This window comes from Punica granatum, chromosome 5 (assembly GCF_007655135.1).
Source record: "Punica granatum isolate Tunisia-2019 chromosome 5, ASM765513v2, whole genome shotgun sequence".
Lineage (NCBI taxonomy): Eukaryota > Viridiplantae > Streptophyta > Magnoliopsida > Myrtales > Lythraceae > Punica > Punica granatum.
In genome coordinates, this window is record NC_045131.1 from 30,814,400 (window position 1) to 30,835,765 (window position 21,366).

Genomic DNA, 21,366 nt, shown 5'->3' on the forward strand with positions numbered 1-21,366 from the left:
AAAGTAATGAACTGTTGAAAGAATTTATTATTAAAAATTGAAAAAAAATAAAAATAATAATAATTGTATTGTTGACTTTTGTTGTGTAGTGAGTAGAGATAAAGTTAAAAGTTAAAATCTTAAAACCGGATATAGAAATCAAACAGGCCAACATGTCAGCTCGATCCACTGACCTCAGAATTTGGAGTCAATGAATCTGATGTGTGTATATGTGTGCGTGTACATTTCACCCTTTCACCTACAAACTTCCAGTTAGAACAATACTGCAGATCCCGAATGGCCGAATTTGAGATAGCAGCAAATAACCGGGCTTAACAAACAAGTACTTCTACAATGCTTGAAAGTTTCATCTGTGCTGTATGCAGCAGATCATATGGAATCAGCAAGTAGAAATATTTCAAAAAGCTTGATATTAATTCGGTATGAACGGTCCACTAAATACTGATCATATATTCTCTATCTAAAATGATACAATCACTCCCTACAATAATTTCATTATGTCTAACTCTAGCTGTAATATTCTTTCATCTTTGACTATAAGAGAGCAGCATGAAAGGCCCGTTCAATAAACTCCGAGAAACCGCAACCCCCACAAGACCAAAACTAAATAAATCAATCTGTTACTACAAGCTCTAAATTTTGCAAAACTCGTATCGGTCACCCCAACGAGAAACCTACACTCCCCGACAGAAGGATTGAGGAAAGTGACCAGCCCAATCCCGTCAAAATCACAGCTCTGAGAGTTCTGCATCCGAAGCTGATAGTAACTGTTGAACGCGTATGATATATTCCCCTTTGCTCCGATCCCATTGCACGAACCACCATAGTTAAGAGTCGTGCAGTCAGCTTCACTACAAGCAAGTCTAAAGTGGTTCGCCACGCTTGATAGGTCCTTAGTTGGGTCTGCAATGCACCACCTAGACGGCAAGTACTGGACATTCCTCGCATTCTTTAACAGCTTACTTCCCCGCCCGAGGTTTAGGGCATATTTCGCCTGACCATCGAAGGAGAAAATCCCCCAGTGCCTCTCAAAATTACCGGGAAGGACACTCTTTGCCCCTTCATCCAGGAGACTAAACAGATAGACATCCATAGGAGGGACTCCTGGTCTCAGAGGAGTTCCTCTGTTACTGAGGACGTGGTTGATAAGGCCTTGGTTGAATGCCCGAGCTGCTGACAGATTTGCATTTAAAGCCCCATCAGTGGGCCACCCCACCTCACCTATCACGATTGGCATCTGACTATACCCAATCTTGGTAAGAGCCGCGACTAGTGTATCAAAGTTCCCATCAAACGCATTCGTGTAAACATTATTCCCGTCCGTGACAGGGTGAGTTGTGCCCTCGAAGAAAGCATAATCTTGAGGAAAATCGGAGCTCCCATAGAGGCTGAGGAATGGGTATATATTCACAACAAACGGGGAGCCGTTTGTGTTGAGGAATGAGACGAGCTGGGTCATGATATCAGTGAGCTCAGGGCGGAAGGCTCCTTGGGAGGGAAGGTTCGCCTCATAAGCATCGGCATTGCACGGGACCACCAGCTTAACAGAACCAGCAAGGTTAGCCTTGGCCAAGGACTGCTGGAGGTTGAGAAGGGTAGGGACCACATAGTTCACGTATTGGCCCGCATAGCTCGTGAGAAACGGCTCATTTCCTACTGCCACATACCTGTCGAAAACATTAGAAGATTCAAAATTTCGTAACAATTCCATAGCCTCTAACTTTGTTGGAGAAGCTGGAAATGCAGCAATCGCAGAATGAACAACAATTCATTTTCAAGTAACCAAGGCATCAGTGTTGCATTGGCGTTTTGAAGTGTAAATTGAAGCTAAAACTGAAAAGCTGCAAAGCAACAAAAGCTCCAACAAGGTGCTGAAAGGCCTTCAAATGTGTATCAAGCATGTTCTGTGCTCCAGACAAACTACTAAAGCATCCTCAATGATAGATTGATCAAAGCTGGAGACTTTAGAACTCTCCCCGATCAAGCGAGTTTCTCAATTCTTATCCTTCACTAAGTACAAAACTATACTGGGGAAGGGAAAATCTACACCCACATTCTAAAATTAGAGAACCAAATCCTCAAAAAAAAAAAAAACTGTTTGCACTTTCTAAATGCACCTGGAATCTGCAGCAGACAAACAACAAAGTCTTCATTTATTCATAGATAGATATCAGATTTTATACCATTCTTACTGAGCCAAAACCCTCATCATTTGTTTAGCATCTGAAAAGGAATCTCAGGACTTACGAAGGAAACCATGGAGTTGAAAGCAACTGAGAAATAAGAAAGAAGGAGGAAGAAGAGTGTTCCCACCTAATGTCAACACCGTCTTTGCCGACGTAGGCAGAGACATTCTGACGGACCCAGAGATCAGAAGCAGCAGGGGAGGAGCTCAAAATGGCCAGCAAGTCGTTCGGGATCCCGACCATGACCTGAATCCCGCTCCCTGCCAAGGCCCTTAACGCATCGGGCTCTGCCTCGAACAGCTTGACCTTCTCGATCTTGTTGTCCTTGAGGAGATCCACCACCGCGGAGGGCTTCAGCTTGTGGAAAGACACAGTGCCCCAGTTCACCCCAATGGCAGATTCCGCCCCCAGCAAGGAACCCAGAAGCAGAAACGCGCCAAAGGCTGCTCCTTTGATTCTGGGCTCCAACATTTCCACTCCAAGAACCGGTTTTTCCACTGCCTGAGCTCACTCAATCACTGACAGAACCCCGAAATTTGAGCTTACACGGGAAGGTGTAAGGCGGCGAGTGGGGAGGAACAGTGCAGTGTGCGTAACCGCTCAAAAGGTTAAAAAGCCGGAGGAAGCTGCATGAGGAGAGATTATCTAGCAAGATTTATCAATGGGATATCATATATTCTTTTACTAATCAGTACTCAACAAGTGGCCATAACGCCTTTTTGATCTTTTGGGTCCTTTTGCCTTCGGGGAATTTCGTGTTTTTCCTGATTGATTTGATCCAAATAGTGCCAAGATCGTGACACGACACCAAACACAACAGCGGCGAATTCTCGTTATTATTCCATTCCCATTGTTAGCGAGTAAATCTCACTCCTTTCTTCTTCATTCATGTGATTATATAATTTAATATAATCTTATCAGTTATCAATCAGAGCACCAGTTTTGTCTTTTAGTGAAGGTCCAATGAAGCTTCAACATTAGTGAAGCTGAAGCAATGCTCTCACATGAAGAAGGTGCTTGCTGATAGAATTAGACACTGTTGTCTAAAAAGTATTGACGAGGTAGCACTGTTGTCTAAGAAGTATCAACTGCAACTGTCCACCAAAGCCAATTCCTTCCATCAAACAGCGACACCATCTGGTTTTTTTCGTAGGCTTTTATCCTACACCAGATTTGGAAACATTGCGACGGTGCGATGCCGTCGACCTGCATTGCATGCTGTAGTTGGATGGAGCTTTAAAAGCTACAGCTTGACAGAAAATGACTTGAGATTTGGGGTGAGAGATCAGGATGCTTCCTCCATTTTTGGCCCCACCGTGATCTTTTGATGATATACCATACTTCTCAGTATTGTCCCCATACGCCTTCTTATCATATGGTCAGGTTTTGGAAGCAACGAAAGAGGTACGAAACGACATCCTCTACTCGTATATGATGGATTCCTACAATTCCATCTAGATGCAATTTAACCGGTCGATATGTTGTCCCTCTTTACTTTTTCCATGTTTTTGGATGCTCGATAGGAAAGGCCATGGAGTGAAACTGTAACAAAAGGTATGCGGATGGCGATATCGGATTCCATCAACAGTAAGCAACTGAAAATCACAAAGCACATGACATCTATCTATACATAGATGTGCAGCTTTTCACAAAGAAAGTTGCAGCAAGGTTATCGGTACCAGACATCTCTAGCCCAGAAAAGCAAAACAAAGCGAGGGGAGCGTTCCCTTTTGACTAGACTTTACACGCTCTTTGCTGCAACTTTCATGGAAAGATTTCATTAAGAGTTGGTTGATGATAAAATTCGCATAATTGGGCACTTTCACTTTGCGGTTCTGTAAAGATTCATTCATGTCAAAGCACCCACTCCTCCCTCCCTCCCTCCCTCTTCATATATTGGTCCCAATCATTTGCCGGTGTCAAGAGTCAATTATAAGAAGGATGACGATTAGAGAGAGAAGGGATCTGATCATAATATTGCATTGAGTAAGCCTGTTCCAAAGTCATTACACAAATCCTTATTCTAAAGAGCACCGTCCCTTAAGAATTTATAGCTGTCGTCCCAATGACTTGCAGACCGTCTCATATGGGCAATAGATCCGTACTTAACCTATGCCGAACCAATCGATTAGCAGCGGTTTTTAAGTCCTTATGAAATCCGGCTGACTGGTGACAGACCTGACCCATGCCCACTTGTGATCCCGTGTGTTTACCTTGTTCTTTTCCTTGGCCACCTCGTCCAACGGAATATACGCATAGCTCCCGTTAATGGGTCCTGACACAAATCCCGTGTAGCCCGCCATCACCCCGTGGATTGCCGAGTGAGCCAGGAGAGTGCAGTAGAGGTTATCAGTTGCGTTTGCTGGGACTGCACGGATCATGTAGGTTGGATCGATGTACTTCACAGTGAACAGCTCGTTCGGGTGGTCCCGCGCCCACCACTTCTTCAGCTCGGACTTTAACCACCCACCCACGTCTAAGAACACAGGATTCCCAGATTCGTCCTTCTCTTCCGATTGTGCATCGGTCCTGGGAATAAGATCCTGCCCTGCACCTTCAGCGACTACTATTACTGCATGCCCGTTGTCTCTCAGCCTCCGCTCGAGGAATTCGAACAGCCCTCCTTTCCCTTCCAAGAAGAAGTCGTTCTCGGGAATCAGGCAACAGTCCACATCCCGACTGCTCAGTGTCGCATAGAGAGCAATGTGGCCTGTGCTCCGGCCCATTAGCTTGACCAGCCCAATGCCGTTGACCGCGCTCTCGGCCTCCACACGGGCCGCATTGATCGCCTGCTGAGCCATCTCCACAGCCGTCTGGAACCCAAATGAACGGTCAATTATTCCAACATCGTTATCGACCGTCTTGGGGATCCCTGTGACTGATACATTCAGCTTCCGGCGGCGTACTTCCTCAAAAATCTCCACTGCTCCTCGCATTGTTCCATCACCGCCAATGATGTAGACCTGCTCACATGCATATAAGAATCGACGAACGCATCCTAATATTCACTTAATAGCACGTCCTCAACGTATAGATGAGGGCCAATATCAAGTACTATATAATCATATGCAGCACGATGATTACATCCTATGCATCACGTGTTGAACCAAGCTCGAAATTGTTCTAAAATTAAATAGTACTAATACAAAAGATATGTGCAAACCTGGTTGAATCCTCGTTGCTGAATGCCATCAACAATCTTCTTGAGATCGAACCCGCCACGGGAGGTCTCAAGGACTGTGCCACCCCTCTTGTGCCACCCGTGAACCATCTTTGGGCTGAGCTGTTTGGGCTCAGACGTGTAGAACCCCCGGTACCCAGATACCACCCCGTAGATCTCGCGTACCCCATAAAGCTCCCAAAGGCCCACCACAAGCTCCCTTATCACAGTGTTCATCCCAGGGCAGAGGCCCCCGCAAGTGACAATAGCAACCCTCACATTGGCAGGGTCAAAGTAGATGTCCCGACGCGGACCAGCTCTATCACATCAATACAAAGTGGACAATAACGTATAATCAAATAATACCACACCTTACAAGCGATAAAATTGTGAGTTTCCAGCATCAGTTTCAAGTCTAATCACACTCACAAAAGAAGCAGACATGATCCTTTGTAAATAATAACAAGCAGAAGTTTAAATACTTAAATATGTAAGACGTAGCCATGAGTTATATTGTTGTTAGCAAAATACGCTGCCAGTGAGTGAACTTATCTGCAATGCAAGGGAGTCGGATCCTATTGGGCTCAAAATCTAGCGGAAAAATGCGTTGCCCATAAGCAAACTTAGCTGCATTGCAGGGGACTAGGAACCTATTGCACTCCAAATCTACCAGAACCACTCCATAACTAGCACAAGCAGATGCCAACTGGAATTGCTTTTGGCCGAGGACACACTAACTATTTGCATAATTCTGAAGGGCCGATTGCTGCAAGGTCAAGTTCACATTTTCTCGGAAAATTTGGACTTTCTATCTTAATAGATTACATTCTTTTGCCACCAAATATTTGATATTCTCGGATTATAACCATGGCACGCCACATTTTCGTAAGAGGAAAAAAAAAACTTTTGTTATAATCACCCATATTCTAACTACTTGAATAAATCCACCCAACACCCCATGACTCACATTTCGACCTGCAACTCATCAAAAATGATTCTACGCATAAATTTTCCATATAATCTCAGGTTGCGTACCAAATGAGGTGGAATGGAATGGAATGGTCCTCTCTTCCTTAATCCTTCCACTCCATCTTCCTATTTAATGTCACTCCTATAAGTTGGAATGAGCAGTCCCTCAAATTAGTTTGATAAAACTCATTCCACCATTTTAACTAGGTTTTATACAAGTATCATACATTTATTTCAATTTCATATATCTACAGATATATATAGGATGACATTTGGTAAATAAATTCAATATATTAGTTACACTCTTTTATATTTTAAAATTCATCCAAGAAAAAAAAATCAACACCTTTGTTTCAATATTATTATCTTTTATTACATAGAAGCAATTCCATTCCATTCCGGTTTACCAGATGTAATCTCAGTCTTCCATATACTCAAACTAAATGCCCCTCAAGGCATCTCTTTTGCCGTAAAGTTTGGATTGTTTCCAAGAAAAATTGGCGTTACTATGCATATCAGGACATAGTGATCTCCTCCCCCCTCGGATTTAAATTTTGGCTGTGATTAACAAAAATATTTACAATCGAAAGACTTGGTATTCTTAGATTACTATCAAGCACCAAACATTTTACCAAAAATAAAAAATAGCTACCAGTAGCTCAACCTATATAAATCGGGAAAAGGTCAAAATAATCTTCATAACAATACTCCAAACGTTCTATTTTCTCGAGTAATGGTGAAAGTTGAAACCAAAGGTCTTGGGGCTGACTGATGGTGATGGATGAAAGCCCATATTCAGAGAGAGGGAGAGATGATGGATGTACCGGTGGTAAGCCAAGCGGGGGAAAGTGCTGGGGAAGGTGCCGGAGAGGTCATAGACGATCTGGCGGAGGATGACGTCGGACGACAATATGTAGAACCCCTCCGTCGGGTGGAAGAACTCGTTCCTCTCCAGCGGGTTCGGCCGTGCCTGGAGGTCCGACTTGGGCAGGTAGTCGGTCAGGTGCGGCAGCTTCCGCAGCGTCACCGCGGAGAAGGACAGTCCCTCCGCCGCCACCTCCTCTCCTACGGCACCGGAGTTGTTGTTGTCTTTGTTGATGGTGACGTTGGCGGTCTCCGGGGACGATATGCCGGCCATGGTCGGTTTAGTAGGCGCCGATGATGATCACTGATTGACGATCGATGATCCGCCACCACTATACTAGGAATGATCAGTTGGAGACACTAGAAATTATATGTTAACGATGAGGAAGAAGACTAGAACCGAAAAGAACAACTAACAGAGAGAGAGAGAGAGAGAGAGAGAGAGAGAGCAGCTGAGCTGATGATCAGGACTTTCATGGCGTGGAGCTGCCGGGAGCAGGACATGTGTGATGTAGCGTCGGAAGGAGAACTGTCTGGCATTATGACCTGGGTGGGCCCTCTGTCTTGGGCTACAACTCCTAATTCCTGGCCCATAATCAGTAATGGGCCGAGCCCACTTACTTGACTGCTCTACCTATAATAAATTAAAAGAAAAGTACAAAAATCCCCCGATAGTTTGGAATCGGGACAAATTGCACCATGTGTTTTTGTTATGGACAATTAGACCGCAAGTGGTGTACTTCATTAGACATAGGGGGTTACAGCGTTAATTTTTTTCATTTTTAGTTCTCAATCTTTAACTTTTTAATCATTTTGGTTCTAAATCTTTTTCCTTTATCATTCATATCCTAAACTTTTCATTTTGTTTCAGTTTTGTCACTGACGACCTCGATGGAGGGTTTGGGGTCGTCGATTGGCGGCCTCGACCCCTCCTTCTCTTTTCTTTATAGGACTAAAATAAAATATAATATAAAGTTTATGATAGAAATGATAAAAGAAAAAGATTTAGAACCAAAATGATTAAAAATGTTAAAGATTGAGAACTAAAAATAAAAAAAATTAACTGTGTAACCTCCTATATCTAACGGATTACACCACATGAGACTAATTATCTCTAATAAAAATAGATGGTGTAATTTGTTCATATCTCAAACTATGAGGGGATTTTGTACTTTTCCCATAAATTAATAATAGGGTATAAATAGGGACAGACACACAGTGATTTTGCTCCGAGGAGTGGACGGTGGAGGAGAATGTGGGGATGACAACGCACACGAAGCTGCATTACAGCTGATCGTTGCTTTTCTCGGCCTTTCCTAAATCCCGAATTATTATTTTCTGCAAAAACAAAATTACTAATTCATAATTACATAAATAATACCCAATAACAATAATCAAATTTTATTTTAAATAAGAAAAATATAAATATTCTTAAAATTACGCTGAAAATACCTGTGAGTTCCGTCGGGCTGCAACTACACGACATCGCTTTTGTCCCGTCGCTCGTCTCCTTCTTCCTCTTCTTCCACTTTCCTTCCTCTCCTTCCCCTCCTCGATCGGTTCCTTCTGCAGATCGAATTCACGTCGGATTCCTTCTGGTTCCTTCCGTTATTCATCGGAAAAGCTTGCTCCGATCTGATCATCGCGAGCGAGGCTCACGAGGCACGGACAGGGGCAGAGAGAGAGAGAGAGGGGGGAGATAGAGAGAGATGTCGTACGCCTACCTGTTCAAGTACATCATCATCGGCGATACAGGCAAGTAATTTAACTCTCTCCGGATAGTCTTTTGTTGTTTATCTTCTGACCGCGTTGTTTATCGCCTACTGCTCGAACAGTTTGTGGATAATCTTCGCTCACCTGATCCATACGCGGCTCAATTCATGATTAGGATAGTTCTCTATTGTGATTTCGCATGTGAATATTGTAAATGTCGATTTGAATGGTTCTCTGTAGTGATTTTTGTAGTGGATATTGTCGATTTCAAATTTCGATTCAGGATTATGCCGTAGTTTCGATTGTGATGTCGAGGCTTTGTGCTCGAACTACTCGCGGACTTGAACTGCATAGAATTGGATGGTGAAAGGAATTGCGGTTATTTCAAAAATCACAAAGCAAATCCCTCTTTCCCATTTTCGCTTAATTTTTTTTGTTGTTCTTTTTGTAGGAGTTGGAAAATCATGTCTTCTGCTGCAGTTTACGGACAAGCGGTTCCAGCCGGTGCATGACTTGACAATTGGTGTCGAGTTTGGTGCCAGGATGATCACCATTGACAGCAAACCGATCAAGCTGCAGATATGGGATACGGTCTGTTCGGCTTTCTCTTCTGCATTGTGTGTGATTTCAACAAATGTATTTTAGAACCAGCTATAGTTTTATGCCGTAATCTCTGGAAACTCCTAAAGAATGTACTGGGTCGTCTTCATTCGTATTCTGAGCTTATGCAAGTTTGTGCTTTTGGGAATGGTTTGCTAATCTTTTTAAGTATAGAATATGGGGATCTGAAGTGAGTTTGATCATTTATGCTGAAGTTGCTATGCGAATCTCCATCGCGTTTTTCAAACGTACTGGTTGTTGATTAGATCTTGGTTTGGCAATGCTGCCTTCCATGTTGTTTTCAGGCTGGTCAAGAGTCCTTTAGATCTATCACGAGGTCATATTACAGGGGGGCTGCTGGTGCATTGCTAGTCTATGACATCACAAGGTATCTCCTTCCTTATTATGATGGTCAGGACAAGTTTTTGAAGACTGTGATGATACTGCATAACATTGAGATATGGTGTTGGGACTTGATGCATTCGATTGTTTCATCATTCAGGAGAGAAACTTTCAATCATCTAGCTAGTTGGCTGGAGGATGCAAGGCAGCATGCGAACGCAAACATGACAATAATGCTTATTGGCAACAAGTGTGATCTCGCTCACAGAAGGGCTGTAAGCACCGAAGAAGGGGAACAGTTCGCAAAAGAGCATGGGTTGATATTTATGGAGGCTTCTGCAAAAACTGCTCAGAATGTGGAAGAGGTTGGATTTCTTGTTTACAGACTTGATATCAATGGCCGCCGCCCCCCCCCCCCCCCCCCCCCCCCCCCCAACCACCAACCCAAAAGAAAAGAAAAGAAAAATGTTATCAGCTAACCTTTTCCTCAAGGCTACCTTCATCTATGATGTTGATTTTCTGTAGGCATTTATCAAGACGGCTGCAACCATATACAAGAAAATTCAGGATGGCGTGTTTGATGTTTCCAACGAGGTGAGGACTCTGTGTAGGTCATTATGCAGTCAAATTTTTTTGCTTTCCGGAGATATGGATCAGGTGTCTCACATGTACACATGGTAAAAGAGTTGATTTTCTTTCTGCCAATCTCATTGACTGTAGTGCAACATTGTACTTATGAGAGAATGCACACAAAGTGGCAGACTATTAATTCTCTCAGTAGCTTCTACATGGACCACTTGTTTGTACACACACACTTGTGGGGTTGGCTAATATGGTGATTAGATAGGCCGATTACTATGATGTATCTGGTATCTAGTTGTTATTTGTAGCACACAATCAACAATTATGGAGCATCCAATTGCTTATATTGTACCTTTGGCGCTTTGCAGTCTTATGGAATCAAGGTGGGGTATGGTGGAATTCCCGGACCATCAGGAGGCAGGGATGGTGCTACTTCCCAGTCAGGAGGCTGTTGCAGTTAAGATTTGGAGGATTCGACCTATACTGATTCTCTAGACCTCTTTTCGCTTATGCATGTTGTTTTTCAATTTGTGTCCAAAAATATCGTGACCTTTATCTAGCATAAGTAAATCAATTTCCAATTGTGTTTATATTTTCAAGGTTGCTTTTGGGTGCATTTCTATCACGTTGTAAATTCAACATATTCTTGTTTGTAACTGGTGCTGGACCTATTACAAGTTGTCAATATCCAAAAACTGCTTAATTCTTTCAATTATTTTAGTTACTCGAAGTCAGTTTTCGTTTCCCATACTCTGCTCGAATGTCTCAGAGGTTTAAAACTCTCTTCTGAAAGATACTTTTTGTTGATCTTATTCTTCTGGTTGTAAGTGTGTTTGGTTTTAGTGTTAAATAGATTTGAGTTTTGATTTTAATTTGATTGTAATGATTGTGTTGTTGAATTATGAGAAAAAAATGAAAAAGTAATGAATATATTGAATAGTTGAGAGAATTTAGTATTAAAAATTGAATTGAGTATAATGAAATTGCATGTGAATTTATATATGGAGCCTATCTTTTTAAATTGAAAGAGTTGATTTTTGTTATGTAGTGAGTATAATTAAAAGTTAAAGTTAAAATTTTAAAATCAGATTGTAATTGTAAAATCAAACGGGATGTAAAAGATTTGATAAAAATTTTATTCCTCCGAGTCCTGTAATTTTCTTGTTGGAGCCAAGGAGTTCACCTACCAGATTCCGTTGACATATAAAATCTTGGGGAGGAGAAGAAATTAACGCATCAATGTACCAAATTCAATTGTGTTGTATTGTGAACTCAGCTATCTAGCAAAACCATGTCCTCTAATATGTCTCCGGCCTCGGAACCCGACAATATATCCACCATCTTATCCAAAACGGAGCATATATCATCCATTTTAGGGTGAGACGGGTCCCTAACGAGAAACTCGTGTACGACACCGTCCACCTCGATCGAGCTGCACCCCGGCACCTTCCTAACCCCTAGATCTTTCATCTTCCTCCTCACCCTCATCACATCTCCCCATCGATCGCATGATGCATAAATATTCGCCAGAAGGGTGTGTACGCTCGAATCCCCTGATTCCATCCCCACCAGACGCTGTGCCATCCGCTCCCCGATGTCAACATTTCCGTGGACCCTACAAGCGCTGAGCAGAGCACCATAGAGCGGGATTGCAACCTCTATACTTCCCGCCGGGACTTCCTTAATCAACTCCTCAGCCTCGTGTAATAGCCCGCCGCGACCTAGAAGGTCCACTAGACACCCATAGTGTTCCAATTTCGGCTCAATCATGTAGAACTCCTTCATTAAGTTGAAGAACCAGCGGCCTTCGTCAACCAGCCCTCCGTGGCTACATGCACTGAGAACCCCGATAAAGGTAATATCATCGGGCTTAAACCCAACCTGTCTCATCTCATTGAACAACTCTATAGCCTCCCTTGCTTTACCATTCATTGCAAGCCCACATATGATCGAAGTCCAAGAGGCTGTATCCTTTTGCTGTAAACTACGAAAAACATCCAAAGCTCTCCCTATGCAGCCGCATTTGGCATACATATCGATAAGAGCCGTTCCTACAATGGCATCTACCTTAATCAAGTGCTCCTCAATGTACCCGTGAATCCACCTCCCCTGCTTGAGAGCTCCTGTCTGAGCACAACCCGTTAATAGGGCAACAGCGGTGTATTTATCTGGCCTAACCCTCGCGGTCTGCATCTCCTGGAATAGGTCCATGGCCTCATCAAAGCGGTTAAACTGGACATACCCGTTTATCATCGCGGTCCACAGGACAACATCCCTGCTCGGACTCCGATCGAACAACTCTCTCGCTGCATCAATCTCCCCAACATTAATGTACCCCGTGATCATACTCGTCCAACAAATAACGTTTTTCACCTGCATTTCATTGAAAATCTGCCTAGCAGTACTCAAAGACCCGCACTTGGAATACATATCTAGCAGTGCGTTGCTCATTATAAGGGTCCGGTCAAGATTCTCATCGATGTAACGGTGAATTTCAACCCCGAGCTCCAACATCTTCAACGAGGTACAAGCCGAGAGGGTGCTCACAACAGTGGCCTCATCGGGACTCAGCATGCCCTCACTCCACATCCTCCGAAACGCATCCACTGCGTTACTGAACTTCCCGCATCGAACGTAGCTCGAGATCATCACATTCCAAGAGACCACGTCCCTCTCAGGCATTCCGTCGAATACTCGGAGCATACTCTCGGCTCTCCCGAAGCCCCCGTACAAGTCCATGAGCGAGTTGCCCACATAAGGATCCAAGTCCATCCCCGCTTTCACCACATGCCCATGAACCCCAAGCCCCTCCCGAACCGCCCTTAAACCCCCAATCGCCTTGAACACAAACGGGTACGTGAAATTGTCAGGCGAGAGCCCCTCCTCCCTCAGCTTGTGGAACAACAAGATCGATTTTTTATAGTTACCAGCCTTAGCAAATGCCTTTATGAGCAAGTTGTAGACCAGCAGTGTGCGGTTATGTGCAGAGTGCAAGATCCTTTCTGCGTACTGTAAGTCTCCGAGGGATGGATCGGTGCAGCAGACGACGAGCTTGTCGAGGACGTTCCGGCTATGGTCGAGGCCGACCCGGAAGACCTGGGCATGGATCTGCTTGAGTTGGTCCTTGGATCTGCAGGCTTTGAGAAGAGCAACACATGAATTTGGGGATAGCGTCGGCGCCGGAGGGGGTGAGGAGAAGTGTCGGTGAGGAGGTGGAAGAAGAAGATTGCACTTGTAGCGGCGGGATGTCAACTGCCGATACATTCAGAGGGACGGGCCGGCTCGGCGTGTGGGGGTTTGGACTTGGGGGTTGTGGGCTATGGCACGTGCTTCAATTCTGTTTCATCAACCTTGATGGAAATCAAAGCTGTCTATAGGTTCATGTTTAATGTGAACTTACGATGAATAACAGGATGTTTGGATCTTAATCTATCATAATATAGGAAAATTCTAATACGATATCGAGTTACAATAACATGCTTGATACTTTAATTCAAATGTTTTATACTCCAATTCAAGTGCTTATTACTTTTGCTATTTGCGAGGAATTATACAAAATATTAAACACTTCAATCGTAACACTAAATATTTAAATTGAAAATACAAGTAAAAAACACTTGTACTAATCACAAAGTACTAAACACTTAAACTGAAGTACTGTATGCTTGAATTAAAAGTACCAAATGTGTTATGGTGACCCGATATCATGTTAGAAAGATAATATATAAAAGCTGGCAAGTGCTTATGAGAATTCATTTTTTGAAAACTCTTAGCTTGTGGCTAGTCACCTTTTGGATTGCTCAGAATTTATTCTTCAAAAGAGATTCGTGTATTTGTCCAGATGAAGTTCAACCGTGGATGAATATCTTTTCATGTTATCAAATTTATTAGGACCAAGAAATTTGGATCAAAATCACGAGTGACTCACGTGTGTCTCGTTGATAAAGAAACAAGATGCACAGCCCACGTTCAACCTCGAATACCTGCACAAGGGGAGATTGGCGGTGGTGCCCGATTTTTCTCTCTGACACTCAAGTCAGTTTGAGCTGTGAATATCAGAAAAAGTAATGTCAATCCTAAAAACATGCAAAGTGCATGTATTTATATAGGATTTAAAGATAGATTACGTTACCACCATGACAAAATACTCGATATATTAAAGAGTGTATCTTGTTATTATAGGAAATTCCTTATAATAACTATTACTGGTAGACCTTTTCTCGTGGGCCTCGCAAGTGGATCTCGCTGGGAGGACTAGACATGTCTTGTGAATGATCGGATTGGACCTCGTTGGACCTTGCTCAAGTCGCCGGGCCTTGGGGCTGTATCTGGTCGGAGCCCGAAATCATGTCCCCAACATTGGCCCCCTACTAGGGCAAGTGCGATGCAGGTGGTCAAGGAAGTTACGGATATGTGTCGCTCAATGGCTCGCAAAACATACCCCACTAGAAGCACACTTCGAGCATCTGTGCACCGTTAGATTGGCTTTGATCCAACAATGGATAGGAAGTCAATCTACGTCAATTCTCCCCGTGCCCCCTAACCGTTAGATCGTTTCAACCCTACTCACCCTCAACCTTCAGATTAGGAGTCGTTTCGCCTTCGTGAGCGTGTCAGAGCAAATGATGGCGGGAACACTTCCAAGACCGCAACTTTTTATCTATTTCAACATTTTATTAACTCTTTATCATAAAATGAAAACAAGAACTTTCATAAGCTATAAAATAAAAATAAGAACTTTCATAAGCAAGATAATATATAAATTGATTAGACAAAACCATCACATCCGTTAAACGAATTGTTTCTGGTTTTGTATGTGATTTGATCAATCTAATTTTGTAATAACTTATCATAATAAAGTTAATTTGACTGCACACCTACATAATGGACAGTTTGAGGGACGAAGGATCGATGAATTCCAGTTTTTTTATTATATCAAGGATCTTGGAATTCAACATCTGATAATAAAGTGAATCCATCGGAGAGGGTCAATTTATAAGGGGGTTAAGTTTGGTTTCGCATCCTATCGAGCTCGAACTTTTAATATGTATACGGGCTTAATTTATTGTTAGTTGACTAGATATTTAACAAATTAATTATTATTAGGGTTTTACCTGTGCGTTGCCACGGGATAAAATTATTCAATCAATAATTATGTGATTGTAATTTATACAATACTTGATATAACACATAATTTCAACATACAGTAATGGTCTTAATTGTTAAAAGAATTTTAGATTTCTTATTTGGTATATTTATTAATATATGCTATACGATATAGAAGTTAATATCCTCTTTATACATTGTCTAAATTTTATTTTTAATAGTCATAAAGGTATAGTCTATTTAATTAAGCCATTTTCTAAATCGATATTTGTTAGGATACTAAAATAGATAAAAAGAATTTATATGATATTTTTAATAAGAAAAATATCATTATGATATAACAGGACTTATTATCTAACCACGGTGCACATCAAAAAGTTTATGTCACTCAAAATTACTTTTGAAACATCTATTACTATAACAAAAGTATTAAATGAATTACCAAAAAAGTCTCATTACATTAAAAAAAACATTATTAATTCTAAAGAAATTACATATATAATCAATTTAATAATTTATTTCAAAAAAATGAGAAAGGCCATCTCCCTTAACACGCACATAGCATAGAACACATAATTCGGTTAGAAAAGACAAAGTACTTGAAATTATCCCTTGTTGAGCCAATTTTCTTTCTATAAACATATAATTTAATCTTTACTTATTCTAGTGATGTATTATATCTCATTACGAATTTTTATGACACTAATTCAATAGTTATTTTTTTGTGAAAATTTATTATTATGATATATTGTTCTTTAATATTCTTTTATATTATCATGCATGGCACGTATATATTCTCCTCTATACCTATATGTGACCGCATTATAATATGTCCCTTGAATTTGTAGGTTGTTCTGAGAGTCGTGAGAAATAGTCGACCGAAACTCGAGCACACTTCATTACTAAGAAAAGGAAGAACACAGATAAATAGTAAACTGAAACTCGAACATCCTTCGTAGTAAGAAAAAAAAAAGAACCGTGTGGCCTTATTATAATTATCCAGTGAATTTGTAAGGTGTTCGTGAGAGCCGTGAAAAAAAATAATTGGTCAAAACTTAAATATCTTTCGTTATTAAAAATAAAAAAGGAGGGCTGCTAATGGGAAAATCCTACCCACTCGCCACCTCTACATTTAAGATATAAAATAAAAAATTACAAAATACATATCAAATATTTTAATTTTAAAAAATTTAAAAAGAAAAGGAGGGCTGCGAATGGGAAAACCCCTTCCCTCGCTACCTCCATGTAACATATTTGTAATCATTGTTTACATAATATAATTGTTAATAATTAATAGATTTTTTTTTCAGTAATTTAGAAGTAGTTTTTTTTTCCGCACGAAAAAGCAAAAAGCTTTCCTTCCATGCAAGCTTTAGCTGAGTTTAGAAAAAGCAAAAAAATGGCGGCCAAAAGGGATTCAAGAACTGGTCGATTCATCTGGGAGACGAAAACTCCACCACCCTGAAAATGATGACCAAAGCATTTTACCATGATGGATTGCCGCTCGTTCCAATAGAAAGTCACTTGACTCTGTCTCTCTCTGTTTGTGTGTGTGAGACAATAAAGAGCGATAGATAGACAGAGAGAGAGGGAGCACAATCAATGGCTTATATGGGCTTGTGCTGGTGGTGATGATGCGTGACACAAACTCCTAAAAAAAAGATTTTGAATTTAAGTTTTGCTAACGAAAATAATTTCACGATAGAAAATTTTTTATTTTTTTAGTAAGCTTACTTAACTTGAATAAAATCTTTTTTTTTGTTTGCTAATCTAGGACTTGGAGTGTCCGAGTTTCGTCCGATTAATCAACTGGACTGGTGAATCTCTGGTAACGCATGAAACCGATAATCACGCTAAAAATACTTTGGAGGCCTCAAGGGATTTCGAATCCGAAATCGGATGGATACATGAGTCCCTCTTTAATCACTAAGCTAAATCCTTGAGGATTAACTTGAACGGAAAGTGATTCTCCTCCGACACACTGGAGGAAAATCCTACGACTCTCTCTACCTGATAAATTGCCTATGATGTTCCATATAATTACTAAAATGTCATATGTGAGTGGTCGGCAGTGCCGAATTCAACACAAATAACAATGCTCAAATTATCGCTTTGGAGTGTGTTTGGATTTAGAGTTGAGTTGAGTTGAGTTTTGGTTTTAATTGGTTTGTAATGATTGTATTGTTGAATTAAGAGAAAAAGTGTAAAAAAAGTAATAAATAATTGAGAGAAAGTAATGATTGTGTTGTTGAATTGTGAAAAAGTAATGAATAGTTGAGAGAATTTAATATTAAAAATTGAATTGAATGGTTAAAAAAATTTAAAAAATAAAAAAAGTAATGATTGTGATGTTGAATTGAAGATAAGTGAGGTTAAGTTGAGTTGAGTTAAACAATTTTTAAAAAACAAACACACCCTTAATTTCTGAATCATCAACTCTTCGTCGTCTCACGCATACATACACTCAGCATTAAATAACTTTAAAAATTATTACATCAGTCTCCAAATTAATAACCCACAAATTATATTGAAGCATTATGCTTTGACCTCCATGGTAATGAGATGTCGCTATAAACCTATATGACCTTCAATTTAAGTTGGAAAAAAAATCGATCATTAATTATTTGTCATCCCTTTTGGATGATTAGATTTTTTTTTCAATATATTTATATCTATATCTATTTGGACTGTTTCAATGGGCACATTTGTGAAAAAAAAGAGTTTCTATATAAGTTGAAACATTCTATAAGGGGAAATTTAGAATTAAGGATATCGTTAATAAAAATGAAATCAAGAATTATAATAAGTTGTTGGCAGTGGCAACATAAATAAAAGCAAAATCAATAATTATAAAAGAGATATTATTGGGTGATCATATCTCGTTATATGCCATGAGAAAGAATCAATTAAATTGTAATAAACTAAATAATAAGTGTTAGGGTGTGTTTGTTTTTTGAAATTTTTTTTACTCTGCTCAACTCAACTCAACTCAATTCCACTTATCTTCAATTCAACATCACAATCATTACTATTTTTTTTCATTTTTTAAATTTTTTTAACCATTCAATTCAATTTTTAATATTAAATTCTCTCAACTATTCATTACTTTTTCACAATTCAACAACACAATCATTACTTTCTCTCAATTATTTATTACTTTTTCACATTTTTTCTCATAATTCAACAATACAATCATTACAAATCAATTAAAATCAAAACTCAACTCAACTCAACTCTAAATCCAAACGCACTATTAATCACTCGATTAATTGTAGTAAATCTTCTTAATTGAAACGATCTTATTGGTTCTTTCTCACTACATCATTATGAGGTAGGACCATTCAAAATTTTCTCATTATAAAAGGTCGTTGACAATGGCGACGATATTGGTGATGCTGATAAACTTATATATATATATATATATAGTAGCTGAAATCCAAGATAGTTTTTAAGTTAATATTCTGCATAAAACCTTCTCTTTGAAGTTGGAAATCATCAAAATAAATCCAATATATATATACATATATATATACACACATATATAATCAAATGTGAGCCGAGTTGTTTGTGCTTGAAAAAAAAATCTTCTTGGCAAAGATATATGATAACCCAACCAACCTACCTGGACGAAATATCGTCGAAAATGGAGCAAAGACACCAAACTTATTAAAGATCATATAAAACAAATATAACAGTAAATCACAACAAGTCAATCCCCGATGATATTACATCATGATTGATGTTCACAAAAATTAAGATTTTAAAACATTCTGCGACCCAATAATTACACTTTTTTGTCCTTATTGATTGAATTGTTTGGGTGTGCCTTTCTTTAAATTTTCGAAATATTCTGATACAATTATTGATTATTTTATTCGTGATAGAAATTTGTACATTTTATCGTATATAGAGTCTATAAAAAATTTACTTAATTTATAATTATAACACTAGCATTTTGATAATAACGAAGAATATAAAATGTTGAATTCGTATCATATTAGATTAGTTCCATTAAATACTTTATTTTCGAAATTAAATGAATAAAATTATTTGATAAACAATTATATAATACTGTATATTATGTCTTTTCAATAATAATTAACCTTGCACAATGTGCGGATATAACTGCTAGTTGAGCTTTTAAATAGCAAACACTGAAAAATAAAATATAGAAGAGGAGGGAGGAGGACAAATATGAACCCTAATGCATTTCATTTGCATTGTAATAGTTCAAAATTTAGTTATTGAAAAAATACTCGTCAATCGAGTTAAATTGATACTTTAACAAAAATTAGGGTCTGTTTGGCAAATAAAAATCGTTTAACTCAACTCAATTTAACTCACAAACAGACAACAAAGCCACAGTTGAGGGCCCCACCTAAGCTGAAGACATTTGACTAATGTTTGGCCTTTCTTTTTTTTCTTTTTTTCCATGTTGGTGCTCTTGCATTTGACCGTTGGGTAGGGTGCTCTTCCTACCCAACAAAGCCACAGTGCCCATCGACAGATTCCAAGCTTGATCCTCTACCCCACTTTCAAACTCAATTTTGCTTGAATCACTCCAGATTTCACCGAAATCAGCCAGAAGAACCTCTTAATCGAGGTCAGAAAGTCGCAATGCCACACAATCTCCTTTCTTCAAGCTGGAGCCTCTGGTTTAGGGTTCCCTCGAATCAGTCCAGATTTCGCCGATTACTTGTATCATTCAAGTAATTTTCCCTACAAAACTTTGAATTGAAGCCACAAAGCTGGAATCGAGCTCTCTGTAGCCTGGTTTCGAAGCATAGCTTGATGGCCGCGGAGACCGCGTCCAGAGCCTGGCAACCTGAAGTGGACCTCCGCAAGAGTGTACAGTCTCTCAACCGTTTGTTTCAGTAGCTTCTTCCTCTCCCAGCAAATGGCCACCACCTCTCCCTCCTGCTCCAGCTTCGTCGCAAAACAACTCATCTCAGGTCGAAGCCTTTCTCTTCAAAACATGTTGCAATGGCCGCAAAAATTCTCCATAAATGGTTTCAGGGCAAGCCCACCTCAGCTTTTCCTCCATTGAAGTCCATACTATTTCCCTTATCGGGCCCACCATCCAACAAAAAGTTAAGATGTTTTGTCTTTTTCTGCAAATGAATTGAGTTGAGTTAAACCATTTTTATTTGCCAAACATAACCTTAATGTTTTATTTTCACTGAAATCACGAGGCATGTTCAGCTGAGACTAGTTAGCTCAATCTTGGCCATGAGTCTTTTAATGTGTCTTGAATCCTTGTACGTCAGTTCTTATAAATCTCAATTTATCGACTACAATATACTTCATGAGCAACGAGGATTGATCTTAACTTATTATCGAATTTAATAGAAGAAATATTTTGTGATCTCGCCGACCAAAAATTTATTTGATTAATTTCCCCATTTTCTAAACATTTTTTTATATTTAGTTTATATATTGTTGAGAAAACTATCAAAATGGTCGTTGAAAGATTTTAAAATTAGCAAATTACTACTTGAAAGATTTTTTGAAATAAAATGGTCATTGAAAGACCAATATCCATAATATTTTTGTGCTACCGTCAAAATTCTGTAAGTGCCGTTACGAGAAAATGACATGAACTCTTATGTGGCATCTAATAGACAAACGACCTCGATTAACGGTGCACATCATCATATACAACGTCGTTTTTATCCTCTGTTTCAAAAAAAAAAAGATCTGGCCCACAGTCGTTGTCACCATCTCCTTCCCTATTTGCAGTCAAAAATAGGTCAAGCTACCTCTTACAAAACATAGCACAGTTGAACCCGACGCGGCCCCCCATTTGAAGAGTCGTCGTTGAGCTTGAGTTTAACCAGTCGTCGT

At 39.8% G+C, this 21,366-nt stretch overlaps 4 protein-coding genes and 1 long non-coding RNA gene across 5 annotated transcripts; 2 read left to right on the plus strand and 3 right to left on the minus strand.

Moving 5' to 3' along the window:
• Nucleotides 1–387: 387 nt before the first annotated feature.
• On the minus strand, nucleotides 388–3,021 carry LOC116208253 (glucan endo-1,3-beta-glucosidase 5). The gene is made up of 2 exons (XM_031541599.1): nucleotides 2,314–3,021; nucleotides 388–1,667 (listed from the first exon to the last, which is right to left on the minus strand). The coding sequence occupies exons 1-2, from the start codon at nucleotides 2,655–2,657 to the stop codon at nucleotides 563–565; spliced, it is 1,449 nt and encodes a 482-aa protein (XP_031397459.1). The 5' UTR covers nucleotides 2,658–3,021; the 3' UTR covers nucleotides 388–562.
• A 135-nt stretch (nucleotides 3,022–3,156) lies between these two features.
• LOC116208256 lies at nucleotides 3,157–4,056 on the plus strand. The gene is made up of 2 exons (XR_004157025.1): nucleotides 3,157–3,590; nucleotides 3,710–4,056. It is a non-coding gene; the product is annotated as an uncharacterized LOC116208256 (long non-coding RNA).
• A 78-nt stretch (nucleotides 4,057–4,134) lies between these two features.
• Nucleotides 4,135–7,672, minus strand: LOC116208252 (ATP-dependent 6-phosphofructokinase 2). Its single transcript, XM_031541598.1, has 3 exons — nucleotides 7,140–7,672; nucleotides 5,350–5,665; nucleotides 4,135–5,149 (listed from the first exon to the last, which is right to left on the minus strand). Exons 1-3 carry the CDS (start codon nucleotides 7,451–7,453, stop codon nucleotides 4,328–4,330), a joined length of 1,452 nt encoding a protein of 483 aa, XP_031397458.1. The 5' UTR covers nucleotides 7,454–7,672; the 3' UTR covers nucleotides 4,135–4,327.
• Nucleotides 7,673–8,626: 954 nt separating this feature from the next.
• Nucleotides 8,627–11,131, plus strand: LOC116208255 (ras-related protein RABB1c). The gene is made up of 6 exons (XM_031541600.1): nucleotides 8,627–8,934; nucleotides 9,344–9,483; nucleotides 9,798–9,880; nucleotides 9,995–10,199; nucleotides 10,360–10,428; nucleotides 10,785–11,131. The coding sequence occupies exons 1-6, from the start codon at nucleotides 8,889–8,891 to the stop codon at nucleotides 10,875–10,877; spliced, it is 636 nt and encodes a 211-aa protein (XP_031397460.1). The 5' UTR covers nucleotides 8,627–8,888; the 3' UTR covers nucleotides 10,878–11,131.
• Nucleotides 11,132–11,632: 501 nt separating this feature from the next.
• On the minus strand, nucleotides 11,633–13,774 carry LOC116208251 (pentatricopeptide repeat-containing protein At1g31430). Its single transcript, XM_031541597.1, has one exon. It carries the CDS (start codon nucleotides 13,678–13,680, stop codon nucleotides 11,689–11,691), a length of 1,992 nt encoding a protein of 663 aa, XP_031397457.1. The 5' UTR covers nucleotides 13,681–13,774; the 3' UTR covers nucleotides 11,633–11,688.
• Nucleotides 13,775–21,366: the final 7,592 nt, after the last annotated feature.